The following is a 27,500-nucleotide window of genomic DNA, read 5'->3' as shown; positions in this document are numbered from 1 at the left end:
TGAGGTGAAATCAGTGAAAGTTACAGAGTAAATAACACTGATCCCGGAAGCCAGCATCAAAACCCATTGCCTCACAGAACCCGGAACTCTGCTCAAACCCCATTGTGTCACAGAACTAGGGGTCTTGGGCTAGGGCTTGTGGCCCCTCCCACAAAAAACAGTCTGTTTGGAACAGGATGGTGTAGAGCAGACCTGGGCATTTTACGGCCCGCGGGCCAAATCCGGCCCTTCGGGAGTCCTTGTCCGGCCCGCATGAGGGCAATCGTAAATTAGAACATAAATGAAAAAGTATTTATGTTGTGCATGCAATACAACTGTGTTGCTTTTATTTTGAAAAGCGTGCCATTTTTTTCAAATTTACATTAGGGTGCGCATGCGTGGGTGAACATTTACAAGTGATGCTGGCCAGCTAGCCCTCAAAATGTCAGCTCACGCCAACAAAAGAAAAATTGATACCGAATGCCGCGTTTCAAAAAGACTTGGACTGCTAAATATTTATTTACAGTAGTCAAAGGTGAAGCCGTGTGCTTAGTTTGTGGTACACAGGTCGCTGTGTTAAAGGATTACTATCATATCCCACAAAATCGTGAGAAAGAGTAAACCGTTTTCTGACGGAGAGTTTATTAAGCAGTGTTCGTTGGACTCTTCAGCACTAATATGCCCGGAGAAAAAGGGAGTATTTAAGAACATGCCCCTCTCGCGACAAAATTTGATGACGTGACACTGCCCAGCTACTCATCTTCTTACGTGAGATAACTACAGACTTTGAAATCACGGAGGAGCTGGCAGCCATGCAGTCAATGAAAGGGACAACAACTGGGAATGATTTGTTCACGGAGGAAAATGCATGTTTGGACAAGTTGGGACTGAAATGGGACAAGCTGGCAGGTGTGACAACGGATGGTTGTCCAAATCTGACAGGGAGAAATGTTGGACTTTTGAAGAGAATGCAGGATAAAGTGACGGAAATGAACCCTGAGTGGATATTGACATTTTTGCACTGTATTCATCACGAAGTGTTGTGTAAGTCAGTGTTGATAATAAACCATGTTGTTGATGTTGTAACTAGTATAACAGTTATAATAGTTAACTTCATCAGGGCAAGAGCATTGAATCACAGACAGTTTGTTGCACTATTGGAGGAAAATGAGACTGAACATCGTGACATAAGCTACCACACAGCCATCAGGTGGCTCAGCCTGGGCAAAGTGCTGAAATGTGTCTTGGACCTGAGAGAAGAGATTCATAAGTTCTGTGTAAAGAAAGGCAATGCCATCCCACAGCCTTCAGATGCAGACTGGATGGCAGACCTTGGATTTGCTGTAGATGTAACTGTACTAATGAATGAACTAAATGCCAAACTGCAATGCAAGGGCCATTTTGTGGATGAAATGTACATCGCAGTGAAGGCTTTCATGAGGAAGTTGCAGCTTCTCTCAGGCCAAATTGGAGGACAACATTCTCACCCATTTGCCAACACTGAAGGAAGCCACACCATCAGCTGATCACCTCCACAGGTACTCATCCATGTTAGAATCACTGCATGGTGAGTTTTCAAGGCGATTTCAAGACTTCAAAACAGTTGAGAGTGAAATGCACATGGTTTCTTCTCCCTTCACCTGCAGTGTGGGTAATGCACCCAGTGATGTTCAGATGGAACTCAGTGACCTGCAGTCTGACACACTTCTGGCAGAGCACTTTAGATCAGTCTCACTGCTTGATTTGAACTCTTCCTTCAAACCTCCCACCCAGGAGGAGGCATGCTCAGAAGATTCTAATCCTCTTTGGATCTACCTACGTATGTGAGCAGACATTCTCAGTGATGAAGTTCAACAAATCCAGATACAGATCCTCTATCACTGATGATCACCTCTCAGCTGTCCTTCACATGTCCACCTCAGACATTCAGTCAGATTTCAATGCACGTGTTCAAGCCCAAGACGGACTGGATTTTTCCCACTGAACAAGTAAAATGAACTGAAAAACATTAAAAGCGCTTATTGCTTTTTGTATTAAGTTGACCAGTTGCTTATCTTTAACATACTACAAAACATTTTTTCAGTATTTGTGAAGATTAATATGTTAAAAATAAAATGATTTTGATTTGATGATTTTGTTTTTACTGTTTAGTACTTCTATAGGAGTATTTTCCTATTTGACCTACACCACAGTTTCATATATTTATATAAATATTTCCAAAAAATCCTTATTACAAAAAATCCTTATATTTACAAAAAAACCTTATCCTTAAAATCCTATATTAATCAAAATATATAATTTACTGCCTTTTACAATGGGAGGAAATGAATATTGAGCAGAATTAAATTAAGTTATTGTTGGTTTGGCCCCCCAACACAGCTCAGTTTCTCATGTGGCCCCTTGTAAGAATTAATTGCCCACCCCTTGTGTAGAGGTATGTTAGAATGGCTAGAATGCATAGTCTGTGTAGTATCACATGTTTTGGGGACCTCAAACCTGTATTAACTTCTGTAAAAAGGAACATAATAGGTCCACTTTAACAGAGTTGTTTAGTTGGTACAGTAAGTCTGATGTGAATCCCAGATCATGCTTCTAGTCACTGAGTCCATCCATCCTGTTTCCTTGACTTGCTTATTGCTGTTCAGACACCGTGAACGGGATGTTATAGCACCACAGGTTGAAAAACACAAACTCTTAAGCAATATTCACATTCCTATACATCATTATACAAACAGAACCTGCGATGGAACAAAGTCAATAATGTCTCCACGTGTAATATCTTTGTAAATAGGTTTAATATTGTTTTCAGTCAAATTTTAATAAATTCCCCAAACAAACCCTTTCAACCAACTCTTTCTACCTCAGATCCTGGTCCACGTCGGCTTCCTAACTGAGGAGTCTGGAGACGTGTTCAGCCCCAAGGTGCTGAAGGGGGGTCCCCTTGGCGAGATGGTGCAGTGGGCTGACATCCTGACCGCCCTCCATGTTCTGGGACACAACCTCAAGATCTCCATGTCCGTCAAAGAGCTGCAAGGGTGAGTCATAACAGCATGCTTGCACGTTTACTTACACATTTTTGGAAAGTGTTGGGTTTCTCAGTTTGTGGCATTACTAGGCACTCAAAGGCGGTGGCCCAAGAACCTATTTGACATTATGTGATTTGCTTATCATCTATAAGCCTTTTCAGTAAAATTTTCAGTTTGTTTTTATTCCTAAAGAGCCACCATCTTTCCGCATGCACCACAACATGGATGTACATGAGGCAAAAACTACAATTGTATTGGTCAGTCATGCCTAAAAAGCCAAGATATCTCACTTACAATTCACTAATACTCAGATTCTTTCTTGAGAAATAAATCTGAATCTGAAATGTTTTGAATGAAGCTGCCTCAAATTGGTGTCATTACAACAAGGTTTTTAATGGACCCCCTTAAACCCTGTTAGTCACCAGGAATACAATATAAAAGTATTGATTGAGAACTTTGAACCTATGATTGATTGAGATGGCTACAATTGACATTTGACTTCTCAGCGAGTTCCATATACTATGCAGTATTTTGCCCACATGTTGCTTCCATCGTTCTTTGATTGCTCCAGTTCAGTTTGCCCGAAGGTTGAAACAGAATAATTCAAATGCCCATGCTGTAAGGGTGAAAAAAATGATGACAGCTCAAGTGAAAGTGAAATTAAAATATTGACTGTGCTCCGGTATCATTTAAAAGACAGCGGTGTGCTCTAGTTACACTCCATCCCCAGTTAGGCCATAGATTAGGCATGTGGGCTATTTATCCTCATATTGATCCATATCGACCCTGTTCCCGCTTCCTGTCAATGTAGCGCTGTTGTTGCATGTCTTGTTAGCCCCTGTGTCAGCACGCTCTATGTTTCTGCTGACGGATACAGCCAGCGCACTTACAGTACCGCATATATACCCAGAGAAAATGACCAAAACACAAACATGCTTGCACATAGACAAACTCTCACGCACGCTCTCCAACACACACTGGGGAAGTGGATGTAAATCTGTCACGTTGGGGCAGAAGGAAAGGCCCTCAGGGCCATCTGTCCTGTCGCCGGAATATCTACTGCATGGCCAAGACCATGTAAATCACACCGGCTGACAAGCTACGGCAGCTTTCAGCCAATTCCATAGAGATGAATTTCTAATGTCAGCACAGTGGGTCCGGGAAATATGTGTAAGGTTGGTGTCAGGTTTTTATTACTGATTAATTTCAGCTGGCTTGTTTGTTTATGTATGTATTCATTTAATACATTTCTTCTTTTTGGGGTTGGTTTGTGGAACACGGAATCATGTTGTCAAAAGACTGTGGCTTTGTTCAGCCTTGACTGGTCCGACGGACAAGCTTTGTCTTTCTGACGTCTTTGGTCATTGGGATGACTCAGGTGAGGAGTGGAGATCAATGGAATGATATATGTTAGTCGGTCTGTTGTGCTGCGTGCCCAACCTGACCACTCTCACCAATCACAACGATGGTATTTATGCTGCTCTTTGGCAATCATTTTGTAGGAACACAGTCGGAGAAAGAAGGATTCTATGGAAGTTTGTTTTTAAGCCCGTTCCAGGTGACTACACAGAGATGAGTACTATGATTGGACTTTTGATTCAAATGAGTTTGTATTCAAACTCAAGCCATCTATTTGTACGCTATCTGTGTATGCTTATTTGAAAACCATCTTGAGTTACGGCTAATCGCCTATTTTGTATTGCAATGTATGTTTTCATTTGGAATGGTGTTGATTACAAAAGCATCTATAATTTTTTTTTTTATAATTTGGAAACCTTTTTGAGTCTTCTTTTGAACATCAGATGGTTCCGCAAGTTTTTTTCTTAGCTTAAGAAATTATATTGATAATTAAATTATAGTGATTTTATATTGCTTATATGCAATATAGTACAGTACAGTGCAAGGCCTCAAGGGCCTCAAACCCACTTTTCATGCATAAATCAATGGGATACCCTGGTCTTTAACCCCCACTGTGGCAAGGAAAAACTGCCAGAAAAATATGCTTTGGGTGAAAAAAATGGACTAAACCTTGAGATGGGGGCAGAAAGGCAGCTAGAAATTAAGGGTACCAGACCGTGTAGAATTTTATAGGTAAGCAGCAGGACTTTTTTCCTTTTTCATGGTCCAATAGTCGGTGGGTTGTATAAGCGAATGATTGATTATTCGGATTTGCCGACAGGATCAGAAATGAACAAGTGCCAAATGGGGTACTTTTCCTGTCACCGTGGTAAAACTGCAGTGACCGCACGCCGCTCTGAATTAGAGGGTCTTCACCGGTACTAAAATTTGAACCCGATTGGACCTGAGAAATTCAAGTGATGAATGCTTTCAAGAATGAATAATTAAATATTGTGACCAATCCCTAAAGTCACATCTGATGGAGGAACTGGGAGTCGTTTCAAAGTGTCCAGTCGAGGAGTTACTGCATAAGATCAGACTTTCTAGCGTGGTTCGTACAACTCAGTGGCCCAAAAGTGGAACAAAGTAGGAAAATGCAATGCCTTCAATCGTTCTTATTTTCCATCACTTTTTTTCTCCGCTGGTTTTCACACCTTCTATTTTCTTCGGTTCCAGAAAGAAAATTGGAGAACAAGATTCAACAGATGTGATAAAGCAATTCTGAAGTCACTTTTACACAGGGGAGAATCATGAAGATTTTTAATTTATGTTGTCTGTATCTGTGAAATGAGTATTCTCTTATTATCTTGTAGTATTTTTCTCTATTGATCTTTGCTCTCTAACGCCAAACAGGAAGGTATTAAATTGTCATGGTGAAAATCATCACCTTTCATACATGCTTTGGCATTTGTCTTAAAATATCTCACACAATGCAATGCAAGATGAAACTTAACAGCCCAGACAATTAAAGCACCAAATGGTATTTTGAGGAGATTAGGGTTTAGGTGCGCTATTCTCCGGTGATGCTGATTCATCATAATGTCAAAGACAATGGCAGCATGTCAGGTGACTGTTGACTGCTCCGTTCACAAACACGGGTTCAGGGAGGGAGACAAAGACTTCCTGGCAGTGAGGCGCCGACATGGCGGGTTTTTTTTATTATAAATTACCAACAAAAAGTCTCGCTGGCCAAACATGCACATAAATAAAACACAGAGTTCTTGGTGAGCGTCAGTGTCGGTTCTGCGATCTGGTCCGCAGGCTCTTGGATCCTGCACTACGCCCTCCTCACTGCAAGACAAACAACACATAAGAAAACTCTCCCAGGTGACTTCGACCAATCAACGGCAACGGGCTGATTGCTGAGTCAGAACAGCTGCACCGGTAAGGGATGAAGGTCACGCTGTAGCACGCAGACTCCGGCTTAACCACACCCCCCCATCTGCCACATACCCCCATCGCCCGACTTAGGTCAAGGAGCCATCCGGCCGCCAGTCTCCAAGCAAAATAGGTGAGAAAAGTTAGGTGTAAACAGCATTGGCTTCCCACAGAGAGCTGATTTCCAAACGCCTGCTGGTACTTCTCTGTCCACTGGACCTGATCCGGCGCACCCTTTCCAGTTAAATCAGATAAAGGGCTAGTCAGCTCTGAAAAGTCGGCTATTAACCTCCTGTAGTAGCCGGCCAGCCACAAGAACCGCTTTACCTCTTTCTTTGTCTTAGGCTTCAGACTGTTTGCAACCGCCATGGTTTTATCTATGTGGGGCTGGACCAGTCCACCACCCAAGTGGTACCCCCTATACTGTACCCCCAAGCAACCAATCGCACACTTCTTAGGGTTGGCGGTGAGCCCCGCCCGGCTCAGGGACTCTAGCACTGCGTCCACATGCTGTGGGTGCCGCTTCCAGCTGTCGCTATGAATAATTACGTCATCTAGGTAGGCTGTGGTGTATGCTGCATGTGGACGCAGGACCCGGTCCATAACTGGGGCTGGGGACCTGAACAACCCGAACAGAAGCGGGACGAATAGGTACAATCCCCTGTGGAGTGGAGAAAGCAGATTTTTCCTTCGATTTGGGAAACTGCCAATCACCCTTGGTTAAATCCAGTATCGTGAAAAACTGAGCTGTAAAAAAATTAATTTAATAAAAAAAACAAAAAAAAAACTGAGCTGTGCCAAACCGGTCAAGGAGTTTGTTGACCTGACATCGGGTACATGTTGAATTTCGACACCTCTTTCACCTTTCGGTAGTCTACACAGCACCAGAACGACCCCTCTGTCTTAGTTACCAGCACAGACACTTGTCGACTCCTATCACCCCCAGGTCAAGCATGGCCTCCAATTCTGCCTGCACGACTTTGCATTTATGTTCAGGCAGGCGGTACAGCCTGGAGCGCACTTTTACCCCCGGGGTCGTCTCCACATGGTGGTGTATGAGGGACGTGCTGCCTGGCAGGACAGACACCCTCTCCCTCCACTCCTTTAGGAGGGTATTGTGATAAATCGGAGTCGCCCCATCCCTGTCGGATCGCCCGACCTCATAGTTGACATCCCCAACCCGCCGCGTGAGTAATTTAGAGCTGGATGTAGGGAGCAACACTAACACCTTGTCTCCAGGTGCAAATTGTCTGGGTAGGGCCACTCTGTCGCATAAGTGGCGCTGACAGCCACAGTGACAGGCACCCCAGCGTGTGTAGTTTTGCTCGCAGGTCCATAACATACTGAACCTTGTTCTTACACTACACCAAATTATTATGCAAATTATATATTTCTCAGATTTTCCGAAATAGCTGATGCAAATGACAATGTCAGTATAATTTTCAAGTCATCAACCGTTATGGTATAATTCAAATGTTATTGAACAAACCTCCCAATGATAACAGTATTTTCTTCAAAAATAAAAAAAACTCAAAATGCACTGTTCCAAATGATTATTAGAGTTTCAAAACATTTTATAGGTTATAAAGAACTGAAAATGAAAACATTAAATATTTCAAATTTACAGTATGAGGAGGTCATAATTACTGAAATCAAATCTATTAAAATCAAAAACATGTTAAGAGGCCAAGTTACATGTTAACATAGGACCCCTTCTTTGATATCACCTTCACAATTCTTGCATCCATTGAACTTGTGAGTTTTTGGAGAGTTTCTGCTTGAATTTCTTTGCAGGATGTCAGAACAGCCTCCCAGAGCTGCTGTTTTGATGCAAACTGCTTCCCACCCTCATAGATCTTTTGCTTGAGGATGCTCCAAAGGTTCTCAATAGGGTTGAGGTCAGGGGAGGATGGGGGCCACACCATGATTTTCTCTCCTTTTATGCCCATAGAAGCCAATGACACAGAGGTATTCTTTGCAGCATGACATGGTGCATTGTCAGGCATGAAGATGATTTTGCTACAGAAGGCACGGTTCTTCTTTTTGTACCATGGAAGAAAGTGGTTAGTCAGACACTCTATTTGCCGAGGTAATTTTCACACCTTCGGGGACCCTAAAGAGGCCCACCAGCTCTCTCCACATGATTCCGGCCTAAAACATGACTCAGCCACCTCCTTGCTGACATCCCAGCCTTGTTGGGACATGGTGGCCATCCACCAACCATCCACTACTCCATCCATCTGGACCATCCAGGGTTGCACGGCACTCATCAGTAAACAAGACTGTTTGAAAATGAGTAGGTTTATGCACAACTGCAAGCCTCTGGAGGATCCTACACCTTGAGGTTCGCTAACCCTAACCCTAATCCTAACCCTACCCTAACTCTAACCCTAACTCCAGAGGCACCAGCAGCTTCAAATACCTGTTTGCTGCTTTGTAATGACATTTTAGCAGCTGCTCTCTTAATCCGATGAATTTGTCTGGCAGAAACCTTCCTCATTATGCCTTTATCTGCACAAACCCACCTGTGCTCTGAATCAGCCACAAATCTCTTACGTATGATGATTATGCGATTACGATGATTACGTGAAATATCTAATGTTTTCATACCTTGTTCCAAGGCATTGCACTATTTGACGCTTTTCGGCAGCAGAGAGATCCTTTTTCTTCTTTTTCTTTTCTATTGCTTGAAACCTGTGGCCTGCTTTATAATGTGGGACGTCCGTCTTAAGTACTTTTCCTTTAATTGGGCTCACCTGGCAAAATAATTATCACAGATGTCTGAGATTGATTTCAGCGGTGTACTTCTGCGAGGCCCTTCCGCACAGATTTCTTTAATAAGGTCTAGCATCCGCCAGGGTCTCTTCCCGAAATGGAGTTCAAAGGGTAAAATCCTGTGGAGGCCTGGGAAACCTTGTCCCCACTCTGGGGAACCTTGTCCCAATTATGGCTATCGTCATAAACTAACTTATAAACCATGTTCTTCAGCGTCTTATGGAACCGCTCCACAAGGCAGTCAGTCTGGGGGTGGTACACGCTGGTCCGAATCGAGCGGATGCTCAACAGGCCATTAAGCTCCCGCAGTTCACGTGACATAAAAGAAGTCCCCTCGTCGGTTAGGATTTCCTTCGGAATCCCATCTCAGGAGATGACCTGAAACAGCGCCTGCGCCACATTTTTGGCCGCAATATTGTGCAGGAACACTGCTTTGGGGTACTGGGTTGCATAATCCACTAGGACCAGGACAAAACGATACCCGCAGGCACTGCGGTCTAATGGCCCAATGAGGTCCATACCGAGTCTTTCGAACAGCACCTCGACGAGGGGAAGGGGCCTCAATGCCGCGATTGGGGTAGCCCGAGGATTTACTAATTGGCACTCAGGACACAAGGCGCACTACCTACACACATCTGCCCAAATGCCCAGCCAATAGAAGCGGGCCATTAATCGTTGCAGTGTATTATCCTGCCCGAGGTGCCTGGCCATCACGTTATGGTGAGCTGCCTGGAAAAGTGTTTCCCAGCGGCTTTTCGGAACCAACATTTAGGATTTTTCTCTACTGGTTGGGTGTCATGGCTCACTCAATATAACCTGTCCCTAATCACTCAAATATACGGGTGAGTGAGTGCGAAGTCTAGGCACACCAATACACCATTGATTTTAACTACCCCCTTAAAGCCCTGCGCAGGGTCTCGCTCCGCGACGGCTCCAGTGAAAAATCATCCAGGTCGACGGTTAATGGGACCGGGGAGCCCCCTGAGGGATTCCTCCACTCCCGCCCCCGCAGCAACCACTAACAGCCCCTCTGCGTCACAATAACAGGCTGCGGGAATGCGCTCGGTACGTTGAAGGTCCCTTCCTGACTGGCCTTGGGCGCCGAGGAGAGTCAAGATCCTGCTGGCTGCCCTGTTGGTCCTGGGAACGGACCTCGCGCTGGCTCACGGTGCCATGTGGCCTTACACATCCGTGTGGTCCTCAGCCAGCGTGATTGCTGCGTCCAGGCTGGCGGGACAGTGGCGGTGGACCCACTGGGCGTTCCTGGCCGTAAGGTCGAGGAAGAACTGTTCCAACACCACCAGGTCTGGTCCGGGGACCGTTCCTCCGGTCGCAGCCACCTCCTGGCCGCGTCCCGCAGGTGTTGGGCGTGAGCCTCCGTCCACATACACGGGTTCAGGCAGGGAGATGAAGACTTCCTGGCAGTGAGGTGCAGACACAGCTGGTTTTTATTAAAAATAAACAACACAAAGCCTCGCTGGCCAAAGGTGCACATAAATTAAACACAGAGTTCTTGCTGTGGCCAGTGTCCGTTTTGCGATCTGGTCCGCATGCTCTTGGATCCTGTACCACGTCCTTCTCACTGCAAGACAAACAACACATAAGAAAGCTTTCCCAGCTGACTCCGACCAATCAGCAGCAACGGGCCGATCGGCCGAGTCAGAACAGTGCCGGTGCACCCTCATCTGCCACAGTGATGCATGCTGTTCGTCATATTCAAACAAATCAATGTCAAAAGAGAGAGGAAAAAAACCCACAAAAACCTTATTTTAATATAAGAAATAAAACAAAATGTAATACATAATATAATATATGAAATATAACATGTAAATATATATGTATTTTCTAATATACAAAATACAATATGTAGATATACTGTATATTATATATTTTTTGTAATTTATTCAACATTAAAATAACAAAAAAACATCTCAAAAAGATTATATTCTTAAATATAAGGGACAGATAATTTTACTGGAAGACACACAAAGTAAACTTACACACACACATTTCTAGGCCGGTCAATTTATCTCAATATGACGAAAAAAATGAGATGTATTGTTTATCTTGAAGATTTGACGGCTTGTGAAGATTGTATCTTCTGGAGTGTACATTTCACAGGAGGACGCAGACAAGTTTTTTGGACGTTTTTCTTCCTGTCAGATGGATGGATGGATGGATGGATGGATGGATGGATTTGAGAGTTGTTAAGTGCCATCATTGATTTTCTGTTTGGTTGCCGTGTTGAAATACAAGGAAGTTTGTTTTGTGAAAGATGCGGTTACCCAGGGGGGGTTGATTTTGAATCAAAACTTTCTTTATCAGTTCATCAATATGGCTGTGATTCAGGAAAAGGCACGAGTACCCGGTGGGATGCTAGCTTTGTGATCGCTCTCTTTCATTCCACAGCCTTGAATCTGCAAGATGTAATCAGTTGTTTTTGTCTGACACCACACGAGGGGAAAGGGGAAGCCAGATGAGCATGTCTATCTTCTATCTATCCTTTTATCTATCTATCTATCTATCTATCTATCTATCTATCTATCTATCTATCTATCTATCTATCTATCTATCTATCTATCTATCTATCTATCTATCTATCTATCTATCTATCTATCTATCTATCTATAGTATCCATCTATCTGTCTATCCATCCATCCATCCATTCATCTATCATTCTATCGATTGTTCTGCCGTTCTCTCCATGTATCTATCTCTCCATCATACATCCATCCATCTATCATTCTTTCGATCATTCTGACGTTCTCTCCATCTATCTATCTCTCCATCATCCATCCATCCATCTATCTCTTTTTCTCCCCACCGCAGCTATTTTCTCATTCTACCATGTAATTGCCTCTCCTCCCTCTATTTATTTCTCTCTTTCTTTCTCTAAAGGCAGTATTAAAAAAACACCGATGAAAGGCAAGATGCCTGGAACGTTTGTAAAGGCATTATTTCTTCTTCTCCACAGACAAGTGAGCGGGCAGACAGGCGAGCAGGTAGGCAGCGAGATAGCCGGGCAGGCTGATGAATCGACAGGCAGACAATTCAGACAGGCAGGCGGCGAGAGCGAGAGAGCGAGAGACAAATGGAGGGAGAGGCGAAGAGACAACTATGGCCCTGCAGAGATTGTTTGGTTGAACTTCTCCACAAGAAGCTGATTTGCGGAACAGCTTTTCTGAGCTAACGCACAATACCCCAGTGTCCGGGGCATGTTTACATGAGTGTTTTCCTGAACATAGGAATGGGCATGTGTGCATGCGTGCGTGCGTGCACGCGTGTGTGCTGTTGTAAATTGTCACAGAGGGCACAATGAGCACTTCAGGTGGACAGGTGGACAAGGTTCAACTGGAGAGGCAACTGTCAGTGCGTGTGTATCCACACATGGATACACACGCACTGACACACACACACACACACACACACACACACACACACACACACACACACACACACACATGCACACTTTGCTAAAATACCACTACACACCTAACAAACAAATTGCCGAAATCCCCATTAAATCAAAGGCCCGAATGGTCTGTTTTTTTATGAGGGCCAAGCCATCATCAATATAAATGTATGCATACCAATCATAACACTACACACCAACACAACGCTAGGCTGGTTAACCAAAGTGCAAGACACAGAGAAAGGAATAGTGGTATATAAGAACCGGGATTTATTGAAGGGAACAATTGGGTAAGAGGATGGCAAGGTGAGGAAGGTCAAGCAGGCAGGGCAAGCAGGTGGACAGGGAAGGTAGGTCAGGCAGGATTGACAGGCGGGTAGGCAGATGGGTAGGCAGGCAGGGAACCGGAGAGTTGGTAACTGAGACGACAGAGAAAAATGGCAATCACGATGAGGAAACAAACACTGAAAATAGTCTGAGTACGAATAAACTCAGGGGCAAATTCACAAAGAATGGATTGCGGCCGCTGATAGCACCATGAATTGCGCATCAATTTGCATCCATTAGCACAAAATATTCGCTAATGATATGCCAGCCCAAACTCAAGTTTTGCTGCTGATTGCAATTTGCCCTTGTTTTGTGTGATTAATTATCAATTAATTATCCATGTGGCAATGTAAATAAGGGTAATTGTCCAGCAATACCCCCCTAGGGCGGTTGCAGGACAAAATAATAAAAGTAAAAAGGCAGCAGTCGCCTGATCCAGTCTGCTGCATGTTCAATAAGCTTACCTGTCAATACTGGGATTTTAAAATAATGAAAATGGTCCAGCACACCCCAAGGGGTGTTTGGCATGGGAAGACCCCCAACTATGTACACGTAATGTGCAACGGAGATTTTTCGATCAGATGCACGAGGAGACTGTATACATAATTCACAGGGGTTTCATTGAAGTTGGCTGTGTTGTGTTCTTTTTGCTTGCTTGTTAGTGTATGTTTAAATTGTGTGTAACGGATAGTTAAGGGGCTGGTATCTATATCAGGTCCTTTTTAGGGTTTTGCAAGCTGTGACCCTTACTTGTAGTTTGTCAGACTGAGACTCTGACTGGCACCTCAACTTACATGCCAGCTACATAAAAAATGGCACCTGGATTATCGTGGGACTGGGAAATCTCTAAAACTAGTTGTGTGCACACCAAAAACAAAGAAAATCAATGCCCCGGCTTCAACGGCAAGTAAAGGACTAAATAAGAGGCTCGATTCAAAAACACACACTGAACCGAATGCAAGCTATTTATACTAGAGACAATAAAATCGTCATGCCTTAAGTATTGGATTTGTTGAAGCTCTCCTGGGAAGCACTGCCATCTGCAGGCCAGGAGGAACAACCATAACAATTTCCCTTCATAAACCAGGAAATCTTGTAACAGGATAATCCTAACTCTGGACAAAGGAATGGAAAGTAAAAAACAAATCGATCACTGCTGGACATGGAACTCACGGGAGATGACACTCTTGCTGCTCCACTATTAAGCCTCCTGATAAAACAAACATACAGCATACCTTGCCTGATCTACAAATAGGTAACGAAGAAATTAATTGCATAATTCACCAATAGGAGGCAGAGCAACAAACTAATAATCAGAAAATGCTGGACATCCTGGCGGACCTTAAACATGCATTTACTGGGATGCAGTAACAAGGACAACAACAAATAAAGGACTGCTGTGAACAGTGTACAGAGTATCTCAGGATGCAGTTCACAGACACTCTCAAGTGAAAACTCCATCTTCACCATACTGAGGTGATCAGTGAGGTAATGACTCCGATGGTGGAGACTTTCACGCACCTGCAGGAAGAAATAACAACATTTTAAGAGCAATTGCACAGTATGGATGACGGAGTGAGCACCAGAAAGGAACAAACCCATACAACCTCACACCCGTCATTGCAATTTGACAGCAGTGCAAACCACCACCATTCCCCTGCCACCTCCATCTGAATGGACTGGGAAGGGCCTGCTTTCCTTTTACTCTGTCATTGTTCTCTGGGAGACCGCTCATCCTACCCTCTCCAGTCATGACGCAGACATGCTGCACCAGGCAGTGGACCAGGCTCAGTTGGATATAGGCAAGAGGGTCAGTTCTGTGACCTGCTACAGAGGAATACACCTCCTCACTGGGCTGAACAAATGTTCTGACGCATGAAATATTTGTTACCGAGGACATTCCAATAAAACAAAAATCCTACAGTTTCCCCTGTGAAACATGATGAAGGAGCTACTGGAGGAAAAGCTGACAACTGACATCATCAAACCCTTATCTTCGGCCTGGGCATCGCCTGTCATCCTCATTCCAAAAAAAGGAGGGAAGCCCAGGTTTTTTACGTTAACTACATTAAACTTAATTCAATGACATACATCGATGCTTACCTTCTGCCCACTATACAGGACATTCTGGATTCCCTCGCTGGCTCTGTTGTTTTCTCCGCCATTGACCTCAACATTGGTTTCTGGCAGTGCCTGATGGATGAGAACAGCAGGGACAAAACAGCCTCAGCTGTCCCTTTGGCCTCTACCAAATCAAGGTCATGCCTTTTGATTAAAAAATGCACCCACAACCTTTCAGAGGCTGAAGCAAATGACCTTGGGAGAGCTGCGAGGCATCTGTTTTGTTTACCTTGATGACATCATCATCTACTCTCAGGCATGTGAACAGCAGTTTGTTTTCCAAAGACTCAGAGAAGCAAGGCTGACTGTCAACATGAAAAAGTGCAACTTTTTCCAAACCTCCCTCAGATTCAGCCAAGGCTGAGGCAGTAGAAGAATTCCCATTGCCAACCACCCTTAAGGCAATTCAGCAGTCCCCTCGGCATGGCCAGCTGGTACCATCACTTCATCCCGAAATTCTCTTAGCTGGCAGAACCCCTGAATCCACTGAAGCGCAAGGGAGCTAAATTCCAGTGGATATGAGTGGCAGTCTGCTTTTGAAACCCTTAGGACGTCTCTGGTCTCCCCACCCATCCTAGGGCATCCGAACTTTAACGTCCCTTTTGTGGTTTACACTGACGCCAGTGATCTGGGCCTTGGAACCATGCATGCCCAGATAACCAGGCTTGAAACTGAAGAACTTCTGGTATATGGCAGCAGGAGCCTAAACAAAGCAGAGTATAACTATCCTATTCAGCCACTGAAAAGGAGTGATTTGCTGTGCTGTGGAGATATTACCTGGACGAAAGATTCTTCACTATAGTCACCGACCCCTCGGCGCTGCAATGAGTCTTTAAAATTGAGACCCAGCACGCGCCTCACCCAGTGGGTCCTCCATGTACAGGAATTTACTTACGCTGTGGAATACAGGAAAGTAAAACATGACACTGTTCTGGATGACTTATCCAGAGCCCCTCATGACTCTACCAGCACTACCCGCCACTTACCATCTGCCTGTGCCACCCTGCTATCAGTCAAAGGGGAGGGGGGAAAGGATCTGCTCATCTCTAATGACCAGATATGCCGAGCACAGCAGGACGACCAAGACTGCCAGCACTTGTACCATCTCTGAGAGACGAGGGAGAAGTCACCTTAACGGGCTCCACAAAATACATCTTTCTGCAGGACAAGTCTATCGAGTGCTGCAATTACCTGCTGTCGGACCAAGGAAGCCAGTTCACCTCCTCCATCTCCAATCCACCTGTGAAAAATGGAGCCTGAAACAAAACATGACCTCAGTCTACCACCCACAAACCAACATGACAGAGGGAATGAAAGGAACCTTAAAAACAACGATTGCCTCTTTTGTAGAACTACAAGCACTGGGATAAACACCTACCAGAGTTCAGTTTTGCTCTCAATTCAGCCGCCCACAAATCCAGTGGAACCATACTTGCCGAACTGAACCTTGGACAGGCCCTCAGAGGACCCCCAGACATCCTGCTCCAGCCAAGGCAGACTCATCCACCTTCAATGACTCACAGGTCACCAAACTTCAGGACCTCACGTCATTTGCTCAATGTAGCCTTACAATAGGCCAACAAAGACAAAAACAAAATTACGACTCACCGAGATCAGCAATATCAAGAGAAAGACTAGTATGAGTATGGCACCGGTCCCATCCATTATCCAAAGCAGAAAAATCCTTTACGGCAAAACTGGCTCCCATGTGGCTCAGTCCATACCTAATTTTTTCTCAGGTGGTGCCGGTCAATGATGATGTGCTACTGGAGGACAAGGGGGAGAACAGGAAGGTGGTGCATGTTGCATTTGGACATTTTTAAAAGTAATTAAAGTGACCATGAGAAATTTCTGGGCTTCCCCGCTAGCCCACCTGCCTCGGAAGCAGGTGCATCTGGGGGGGAATAAGGGTTGGCGATCTGCACCTTTAAGGACCCCCTAAATCCACCACACCACCTGATCGTTCTCTCTTGCAGTCCCCCCCACCCTCTTGCTCTCACTCACACACAAACAGAACTCACACATCAGCATACAACTCAGAGGAAATTTGATACACCCTACTCTGCTGAGCGGACAGTCCTCGTGGTTGCAGAATAATTCATCCAGCTAACAGAATAGCCGGATGAAAATGAGGCTGATTTTGGTGCCAATTAGATTGGCAGCCCACCCAGAGATATATTACAGCCACTTGGAGAGGAGACAAGCCAAGCCCCACCTACCCATCCCCCCACTCCATATTTCCTACTGCACAATAGGCAGCGGAGCTCCGGCAGTCAATGTGATTGTGAATGGTCAGCATCTTATTACTCCATCGCTGCTCTATCACTCTATCACAGTGGTAATGAGAGAGGGGGGCAGAGAGAGAGAGAGAAAGAGAGAGAAAGAGAAAGAAAGAGAGAGAGAGAGAGAGTGACTAGCTGGCTGGCTGATGAAAGGAGACAAAAGAAAGAGACGGAGAAATGGAGGAAGGGAGGGAGAAAACAAAGACGGAAGGAAGGAAGGAATGAGGTAACAGAAAATAAATGGAGGCAGGGAGGAAAAAAAAGGAGGGGAAGAAATAATTGACGGAGAGAAATAAATGGAGGGAGGGAGGGAAGAAAGGTAGGAAGGGAGAAATGGAAGGGAGGGAGGGAGAAAAAAGGAGTGAAGAGAGAAACAATGAAGAAGGAACTGGAATGAGAGAGGGACCAAAGAAGCAAGGAAGACAGAAAGGAAGAAAGAAATGGAGGGAGGATGGAGGAAGGAAAAATTAAAGAAACAGGCAACGTGAGGGGTGAAAGAAACAAAAAGAGGAGTGGAGGGACAGATACAAGAGGGAAGGAAGAAGGAAGGAAAGCAACAGAGGGAGGAGAAAAGAAGAAAGGAAGATAGAAATGGAGGGAGGGAGAGAAGAAGGACAGAAGTAAGAAAGAAAGAAATGGAGGGGGGGATGGAATTGACCACGCCCTTGTCTTGACCGTAGGCCAGGAGTGCTCACACTTTTTCGGCTTGCGAGCTACTTTTAAAATGACCAGGTCAAAATGATCTACCTGCATTAAAAAATGCTAAATATATTTATTGATATAAACTGTATACTGAGTATACTTTATATATACAATCTATGTTGGCGTACCTTGCATCGCTGTATGAACCCTTACGGCACAATACAACTAAATACATTTATGGTCACTACCTTACTCTGATGACTTGCACTGAATGGAGTCGACCAGGGTTGCGTAGTCTGGACAGTAGCTGTTAGTAGCTGCATCCTTCACTGCAGACCAGTTCAGGTGAAACAGTGTTGCAATTTTTAATGCAAGTGAATCAACCTCAATATCTTCCCTAAATGGGAAGCACATAAATGTAGCGATTGGCTCGAGCAGAGCAAAGTCTTGAAACCGTTTGTCGAAGTCTGACAGACAACTTTCAATCTGCTCTGTGTAGCGCACACTATCAAGTCGCGCACACGCCTTCCCTTGGGTCTCCAGCTCTGATGCAAGGTTTTGAAAGTTCCCCAAATCATGGCGCTGCAGCTTTGAGGACATAAGTTGCATTTTTAGTTTGAAAGCATGAACTGAACTGATCATGTTGACCACGGTTTTGTCTTTTCCTTGCAGCTCTAAATTAAGCTCATTCAACATGTTTGTCAGATCAGTTAAAAAATAAATAAATTGAATGGCGCACGATCAACCTGCACTTCCTTTGTGAGCTACTGGTCAATCGCGATCGACGTATTGGGCACCCCTGCCAAGGCCAATGCGAGGTGTTTGTTTTTTCCCTTGGCATTCACCATCAAGTTGCTCTGAATAATTGTATAATAAGTGTCATAATTTTGTGTTATATTTCTTCTTATATTTATATGGTTGCAAAAGTTGCAATCATTTATTTTTTAAATTCTCTCTAAGCATTAAAAAAAAATCATATCGCAGGAAACATTTGTCCCTATTACCTCCGTCAAGTATATTTAAACGGCCAGCTGGTCGGATAATTTTCGGAGGATGCAGTAAAAAGGTTGACAACTGTAGCTCTAAAGGGCGCAAAGACTCAACTTGGATCCAACGTGGCTTCCTTGGTTAGTTTAGATCAGGTTATGATGGACTAACACTCCCTCTATTGGTCATAAATGACACATGGTTTAAGACAAAAGTCAGAAAAGAATACCCGGGAGCCTTATTCTGTAGCATCATTATAGGAGCCTTACAGCTCTCCCGTTGAAATATTCACCTGTTTCATGTCAGAGACACAAAAGAAAGAAAAATCTCATACAAAATCTCACTTTACTGTACTCTCTGAATGTCTTATTTAAATCTGTGCACAAGATCTTGTTTTAGGTATGTAGGTGTGTAAATTAGATTAGAACTGACCAATCTCGTTCTTTCCATTTACCCATAAAATCTGTAATCTTTGGTGTTCCATGAGGCCTCAAAATATTTGAGCCGATGAAGTTCAACGCAGCCATCAAATCTTGATAATATTACTTCTCCCTTCTCCCTTCTGTCTTTCTCTCTCTCTCTCTCTCTCTCTCTCTCTCTCTCTCTCTCTCTCTCTCTCTCTCTCTCTCTGTCTCTGTCTCTCTCCTTTCCTGTCCTGACTGTGGTAAAAAAAATGTTGATTTTGTCCAAACTACACGTCCATTCCTCTAAGGCCTCTTCCACACACATATGGGTATTTTTAAAAACATATTTTCCCTCCTGCTTACTTCTGGTTTCAAGCTCCCCATCATACGCGGTGTTTTTATTTCGTTTCATTCAATAACAATAAATACATCTCCTATAAAAATAAAAATAAAACAAAGTTATTATTGGTTTTGTTTGGAGGAACGGTGAGCGGGGAAGCACAGTGGATCACGCAGCGATCAGCGGAGCAGCAATCTTTGCACCGCCAATCTATTAGTATTTTTATTTTTAGAAAGGTTAAAAATACAGGATATTCATGAGAAAATAAAAACTGGGAGGTGTCCCAAAAGAATGGTAAAAGGGTTGACAGCTATGGTATATGCCCGTGCATGAACGTGCGGTACACTTGGGTCCTGGTTTTGCGGGTTTGAAAATGTAGTCACCCTACATTCAACCGAACAGTACCAGCCATGCGTAAACACACCCTAGTCCAACAACCAACAACACCGTAGTCCGCTGTTGTTGGTTTCTGGCGCATTCTCAATGTGCGAAACAACAATTGCGCATGCGTAAATGACCATGATGTCATCATCTGGTCAAACTTCTGTTTCACTGGTCCACATGAATACGCAGAAAACAAAGTTTTGAAAAATCTCCAGCCTGGAAGGAATTTTTCAAAAGCTTTGTTTTCAGTGACCTGAAAAGCGTGGTGGTGGTGTGGACGGGAGGCCAAAACGCAGAGAAAATACGACTTACGTGGACAAGGCCTTAATGGAGGCAATATATCCTTTTCCAGCTCCATGGAAATGTTCCTGACCTTTCAATGTAAGATCCCTCTTAGTTCTTTCCCTTCTTTCACCTCTTCTCTATCAAACCACTGGTCTCTCTCTCTCTCTCTCTCTCTCTCTCTCTTTCTCTCTCTCTCTCTCTCTCTCTCTCTCTCTCTCTCTAGTTGTCAACTTGGCCTACTTTTCTTACTGCTGCAGGTAGTGTTGCCATGGAGATCCAAGTAAAATGTCCAGGCTAATTAGGTGGGTAGGGTAGAGACGGTCACACTGACAGCCAATCAACAATCCTGAAGTAAATACAAGGAAGAACGAGTCAAAGAATGTCCACTTTCTCTCTACACCCTTTCTCTGACACATGGATTTCCAATAGGCATTTATGGATCAGGGTGCTGATCATTCAATAGTATGATAGGACAGCCTCAAAGGGATGGCTTTTGGCCCAAATACCTCAGCCTTCCTCTGAGTTGAGAGAAGGTTCACTTGTTTGTTCACGGTCAATGTTCTAGCTCTCTCTCTCCGTTCCTCTTCCTCTATACCTCTAACTATTGCTACCCTATCCCTCCATCCCCTGCCTTCAGGACGGAACTCCCCCAAGCAAAGAGGGCAAGTAGACGTAGTCCTGTCGGAAGGGGACCAGGGTGCAGGGCCACTCAGGAGGAGTGGAGCTGCTCCTTAGGATGACCATGTACTGTAAGGCTGGGCCACTTTAAAGGAGAGAGGCTGGGAAAGGGCAGAGAAGGCAGACCTTTGTAGGTCCGGCCGGTACCGCTGCTCAGGGAGTGGAGGTAGCTGCAGCGTAGGGGCAGGGGACAGCCATGATGCTGTTGGTCCAGCGCACACACAGACAAGCACAGGCTGATTGTTGGCAAGGTGACCAACGACTAGCGGCCAGGAATGGTCTGAGCCTTGGCAGTGGCAGCCTACAGCTCAGGAACAGGAACAGGCTATGCCTCGGCAGGGTTGGCCAAAGGTAGCTGCAGTGCAAGGTCAGGGGACAGCCATGATACTGTTTGTGCAGCAGACAAACAGACAAGAACAGGCTGGACGTTGGTAAGGGCGACTAATGGCTCAGGAACAGGAATGGACTGAGACGGCTCTGGAATGGGCTGAGCCTCGGCAGAGGCGGCTCACTGCCTTGGAACAGGAATGTACTATGCCTTGGCAGGGGTGGCCGACAGCTTGGAAACAGGAACGGGCCTGAACCTTGGCAGGAGTGGCCAGCGGCTCTGGAACAGGAACAGGCTGAGCCTTGGCAGGGTCGGCCAATGGCTCAGGAATAGGCTGCGAGAGGCGGGGTTCCTGGACGGGGTTGGTGGTAGTTTGTGGTGGAGCCGCCTCTTCAGGTCTTCTGGTTGGTGGAAATCCCGGAGAGTGGAGCATTCCTGCCGTCGCATGAGCATAGTAAGTGTGTCCACCTCTGTCAAGAGCGACTGCACGATGGTCCTGTGCTGAAGCTGATCCCAGTCAGTCAGCATCACTTCTGAGGGCCCCTGGGGATAGTGACAAGGTACGGCCCCCAGAAAGGGCACTCCTGGGGATCCTCAGGGGCAGGAACAGGACAGGTGACTACCAGACTAGCCTGCTTAGGACTGGGGGCTTGGCAAAGGCTAGGATGGGAGTCCAGGCTCACAAACCTACATCTAATTGTCGGAAGTGCAGGCAGGGGGCAAGTAGTCTGTGGTGCCTGTAGGGAATGTTCAGGCTGGGAAACATGCTGGCGACTGCCAGGCCTAATGCTAGCAAACTGGTGGATAGCAGGCGGTTGACTAGCATGCTCGTGGCTAGCAGGCCGGGGCCTAGGAGGCCAGTGGCTAGCAGGTCGGTGGCTAGGGTTCATGGCTGGTCAGATCGTTCTGTTACGCTGCTGTCACGAGTGCTGTCTAGTGAACCCAAATACAAGACACAATGGAGGTTCAGGAGTAGGTGCCAAGGATCAAGGGTTTATTGCAAAAAACAGGCAGGGGTCAAAACCAGGGGGCAAACTTATCCAGAAGTAAACAGGCAGAGAATCAGGGTCCAGGGAAACAGGCAGAGAATCAGGGTCCAGGGAAATTGGCAGAGAATCAGGGTCCAGAAAAACAGGTAGAGAATCAGAGTACACAGAATCAGGCAGAGGTTCGGACGGAAGGTACAGGAAACAGGTAGTAGATTTGATGCTCCAGTATTGTATATTGACTGAGTGAACGGGGAGCACGTTATATACAGGTAGAGTGACGAGTAAGGTTTGCAGTGGCAGTAATTCGGAGCCAGAGTGACAGACAGAGGGAGCCAAAGAGAGGAGCCAGCGAGCCCTGGAGCCCGCAGCTTGTGCGTTTGAATAATTATTATTTTACAATTTGTCCAACTCGATTTGTCCAATTGAGATCTCCACAGACCAGATTTAATGTTTGTGAATTGCGCACTGCTGAAGCGGTAAAAAAAAAATGGCGGTCGGAATATTTTGCTCAAGCTTGTTTGTCCCTGCTCTGAGCCCCTGACATAAGTGATTCTTGGTTCTCTTCCAGCTTCTAAGTGGTGCCACTCTGGAATCAGTTTTCCGGTTCTTTTGCTGTCCAAACATGAGCAACTGGTTCCAGTTTAGGCACCGATCTAAGATATTAGAAACATGCACACAGTCCTATGGTACAGTTAGAGGTGCAATAATAGTTTTTCTATTATTAATCTCTTTCTAAAAAAAAATCACATCGTAGGTAGCCAAGTATACTGAAACTGCCAGCTGGTCTGATCTTTCTGTGGATGTGAGTCCAGAAGCTATATAGTTAAAGGCATATTTCGATAGCTCTAGGGCTGCCCCTTGAAAGTCGACGAGTCTGAAACCCGTCAGTCGACTGACATTTCTTTAAGTTGAGTAGTCATTCTTTTTTTTTTTTTGTAAGTTACTGTGCATGCACAAAATGCACAGGGATAACATTTCAATGAGGAATTATAAACAAGGGGAATCACAAATGTATTTTTATATGTGTGCATCGTCCACATCCACACGACCATGGCTCTCCGTGCTCCCTAATGTTGGAGATCCATGCCCTGTTCCTCCAAATAAAACAACTAAACCAGCGTGGCGCAGAGGAAGGGGGCTTCATACGGATAGGTATCATTAAGATTTTGATGGTACTACTACACTTACTGATACTGCTTATCGATCCTGTACTTTAAGGGTACTCTTATCCATTCTTTTTTCACTTTTTAATTAAAAAACAAAAACAAATTAAAAACAGAATTAACACTGCTTTATTTTCTGCGCATGACACATGGAGAGAGGGTGACGGGGGCTGCGCTCACTGTGCCAATGTCACTCAGCAGAGTCTCCTCTTGTGAGTGTCCTTGCGCATATCTCCATATTAACGCTGATGGAGAGAGAGAGAGAGAGAGAGAGAGAGAGAGAGAGAGAGAGAGAGAGAGGATGTCTTCTTCATAATAGAAAAAATGCTTCTTTGACAGACATCTTTATCTTATTGCAAATTAGAAATGGGTTGCATTGCCTAAATAAATAGAAAATCAATTTTCTTACCGTTGACTGTACCGGTGACGTCTGAGCTTATCGATACTACGCTCTTTAATAATTTAGCCCGTTTAGGCCGTTTAATAGCAGGTGTCGGTACCGAATGCTAGTCCCACACCACAAGTCACAGAGTCAACATTGGACTATGACGGTTGGTTAGTTTAGATCAGGTTATGATGGACTAAAAGTCCATCATAACTGGTCTCACTTACTGTGGCTCACTTACTGGTCCTAAATGACACATGGTGACTTTAAGATATCCTTACTTCAAGGACCAAAGTCAGAAAAGAATACTCACGAGCCTGATTCCGTGCCATCATTATAGGAGCCTTCCAGCTCTCCCCGTTGAAATATTCACCTGTTTCATGTCAGAGACACAATTTAAAGTGCTAGGAAAGAAAAATCTCAAGCAAAATCTAGCCTCACTCTACTCTCCCTCGCTCACATCTCTGCCTCAGAACATCTCAATCCTTGTCTTCCTCGGTCCACAGTCCCGCCATTTAGTGAAGCAATGCTTTAAAGTCTATTAAACAGTCCATCAATATTTAAGGCATCCGTACTCTGATGTCTAATAGGCAGTTTTAAAAGGCAGTGCAGCAGGACAAGTTAGCCCTGGGTCTTTTCCCAATTTTTTTTTTGGAAGTCAAGTGGTGATCTTATATGCGGAAGTTTAGCACTGATACATGGGGATCAGGGACACTTTATGGAACAAACCTCGATACCTGAGGCTTTCGGACACGGAATTGAACTTGGCTCAAGGTGCGCTGACGTGTATGAAACTTTTGTCATCCCAGCCGAAGTTGCTGCCCGATTCAACATCCAAACACAAAAACCAGCCAAAACAAAGTGGAATTAGCACACAATTCAAATGCGCCAGCAGGTAACAGGAAGTTTGTGATCTTGGACTCAATTGATCCCTCTTCTTTACTTATTCCAATTGGATCACAGATGAGGAAAATACTGATCCTGGTTCTGATATCAGTGTTTCCTGACGTTGGTCTGAGGCCTCAGGAGGAAGCTAAGTGAAAGAACACGAACGTGATTGATTTCCTTGTTTTTCATCTCACTTTTTACATTTATATTGGAAACAACGTGCTACATCTTCATCCATAACCACATAGTGCCGTTCTCTGTTTGTCTTTGTTAATACCTTTTCCATTTCACTTTGGCATGATAGGGTACTGTGAGAGTAGTTTTCGAGGGTGTTACACAAAAATAAGATTGTGAAGGATTATGAATACTTCCCACAGTTAGTGTCTTTGTAAGGGCCTATGTTATGTCAAAATCATTAATTGTGTTCATAGTGTGTAAAGGTGCAGATACTAATATGGGACGTAGCAGAAGTGAGGCTAGTTTTCACAGTAAGCTCATCGCTTAAAGTCTGGTACTTAGGTCCATGTGATGCTTGCGTAACACAGGAGATTAATGCAAAAAGAGCTGTCCAACTGAGGCTGCGTAATGCTTCACGAAATTGGATTTGCCTTCAATCTCTCTCTCTCTCTCTCTCTCTCTCTTTCTCACTGTGCAGGGGTTTTGATCTCAGCCCTCGCACTGGCTTAGTTTCAACCCCCTCACTCTAGTTTTTGCTTTCTGTCTTTCAGGGCGCTTGCTCTTTCTTTCAGTCTTCCGTGAGTTTAGGGTGGTATACATAATTCTTTGGTGTTAAAGCTTATCTCTTCTCTCGTTATCAGTATTCTAAGGGTTTTGTAATCCATCAGAATGTTACTAAGTACTGGCATTTTTTAGTGAGCTAGTTTTAGCTGGTACATTTTGGATAGGCTTTCAAGCTTGTACCCGCTCCTTTGGTTTGAGTTCTAACCTGTTTGTGCATCTCTGTTGCTGCAACAACTGCATTGACCCCCCACACACACACTCTCTCTCTTAATTAAATTCACCCCCCCCCCCCCCCCCTCTCTCTTCCTCTCGCTCTCTCATCATTAAACTATCCCCTGCAGTGGGGATGGAGCCACTGACATGAGTTCACCTCCCTCTCTTCTGCTATGCACAGCCCTATTGTACCTGCCTCGAGCAGATCAGAGTGCCCACACACACACACACACACACACACACACACACACACACGTATGTTTTGTATGTATATCCGGGAGCATTTCATAGTGTTTCTGAGAGGTAAAGTATGTGTAATGGCCTATGTACCATTACACGTGCAAACACACACACGCATAAGGGTGCGCAAAAACACCCATGCGTGATCCAACACACACACATAAGCATCAAAAAAATCCTGCATATGAGCACCATCACACACTCAAAGCAGACGTTTTGGAAACTTTCAGTCCTCATCTGCACTTCACAATTAATCTGCTCTCACTGTCCTTGCATCGCTTTACTGTACACTACTTTTTTCTGCTGCTCCCCAAAGATTTTGATGCACTGGAGGTGGAACGAAATGCCGGGCATGTATAGGTAGCTCGACAAGGGTGTGTGTGTGTGTGTGTGTGTGTGTGTGTCTGTGTGTGTGTGTGTGTGTGTGTGTGTGTGTGTGTGTGTGTGTGTGGTGCGTGTGTGTGTGGTGTGTGTGTGTGTGTGTGTGGAGTGGTGGGGTTCTTTGAAACTCATTGTGATTATCATACGGTGCCTCTGAAGGTGAGCCACGAAAGTCTTTCTTTATTAAAAAGCCTCCCAAACTTAGAGTTAGTTGACATGCACGATGCGGATGTGTGTGTGTGTGTGTGTGTGTGTGTGTGTGTGTGTGTGTGTGTGTGTGTGTGTGTGTGTGTGTGTGTGTGTGTGTGTGTTATTTTTTTTTGCCGGAAGCTGCTGAGGTGGGGAGAAACTCTGGTCGACCGTCACAATGGGACTAGCAATGTAGAGCACGGTCTCACTTCAACTGAAGGATAAGCAACGTTTAAATTGATCACTGTTGGGAACTCGTTGTGTGTGTGTGTGTGTGTGTGTGTGTGTGTGTGTGTGTGTGTGTGTGTGTGTGTGTGTGTGTGTCAGTGAAGCTTTTTGTTTTTGTAAAAAACAACAGTGCGCAAATGAGTTGAAGGCAGCGGCTGCATCGTAGTGCTGGGAAGTGTCGGCGTTAGCAGAAACAATCTACTTGGAAGGTGTTCGTCTCCTCTCCTCCTTTCTCCTCTCAGCTCTTCTATCTCTTCTTTCCTCTCCTCTCCTCTTCCCACTGTATCCCCGCCCTTGTCTCAAATCAATGTGCTTGTTAACAACTTCCCTGCGTTTGCATTTGTCTCATTCACTTTCATCGTTTCATCAGCACAAAACCTTCTTGCCAAATTGCCCCACTTGTCTCAAGAGAGAGAGAGAGAGATACCCACACACACACACACACACACACACACACTACATGCAAACACATATGCACGCTTGCACAAGCTGTAATAATGACTTCTCTTAGACCCTGTAGATTTCGGATTGAGAGCAACAGGAAGAAACCGTCATCACCCATCTTTCATGGTGACAGAGATGCACAGCACAGCACAGACCCTGAGTTTTCATTGGACTTTGGGACACAGGCCTTGGGAAAAACATTGGTAAAGAATGAGTCTCTGGCAGGTTCTTGGTTGCTAGTCGATTGTTCTCTGTCCAGGTTAAAATGAGACGACACAAGTACAGGAAACCAGCGAGGTGGTGTTTTGTCACATAAGTGTGAAGAGAGGAATGCAGGAATCTCCCGGTGTGTTTTTCGATACAGTTCTAGGCGTAGCTCGTCCTGTCACAAGT

General features: G+C 44.8%; 1 protein-coding gene across 1 annotated transcript in view; it reads left to right on the top strand.

Annotated features, from left to right (window-relative positions):
* Window positions 1-27,500, top strand: part of LOC307228958 (alpha-1,6-mannosylglycoprotein 6-beta-N-acetylglucosaminyltransferase B-like) — a gene marked incomplete at both ends in the record, with an annotated part of 168,011 nt that overhangs the window by 83,412 nt on the left and 57,099 nt on the right. Inside the window, one exon of the mRNA XM_079998814.1 lies at window positions 2,845-3,014. Within this exon, the coding sequence (XP_079854940.1) occupies window positions 2,845-3,014 (170 nt within the window). The remainder of the gene's footprint in view (window positions 1-2,844; window positions 3,015-27,500) is intronic.

This window comes from Zeus faber, assembly GCF_960531495.2.
Source record: "Zeus faber genome assembly, chromosome: 4".
NCBI classification, from domain to species: domain Eukaryota; kingdom Metazoa; phylum Chordata; class Actinopteri; order Zeiformes; family Zeidae; genus Zeus; species Zeus faber.
This window is presented reverse-complemented; position numbering and strand designations above follow the sequence as displayed.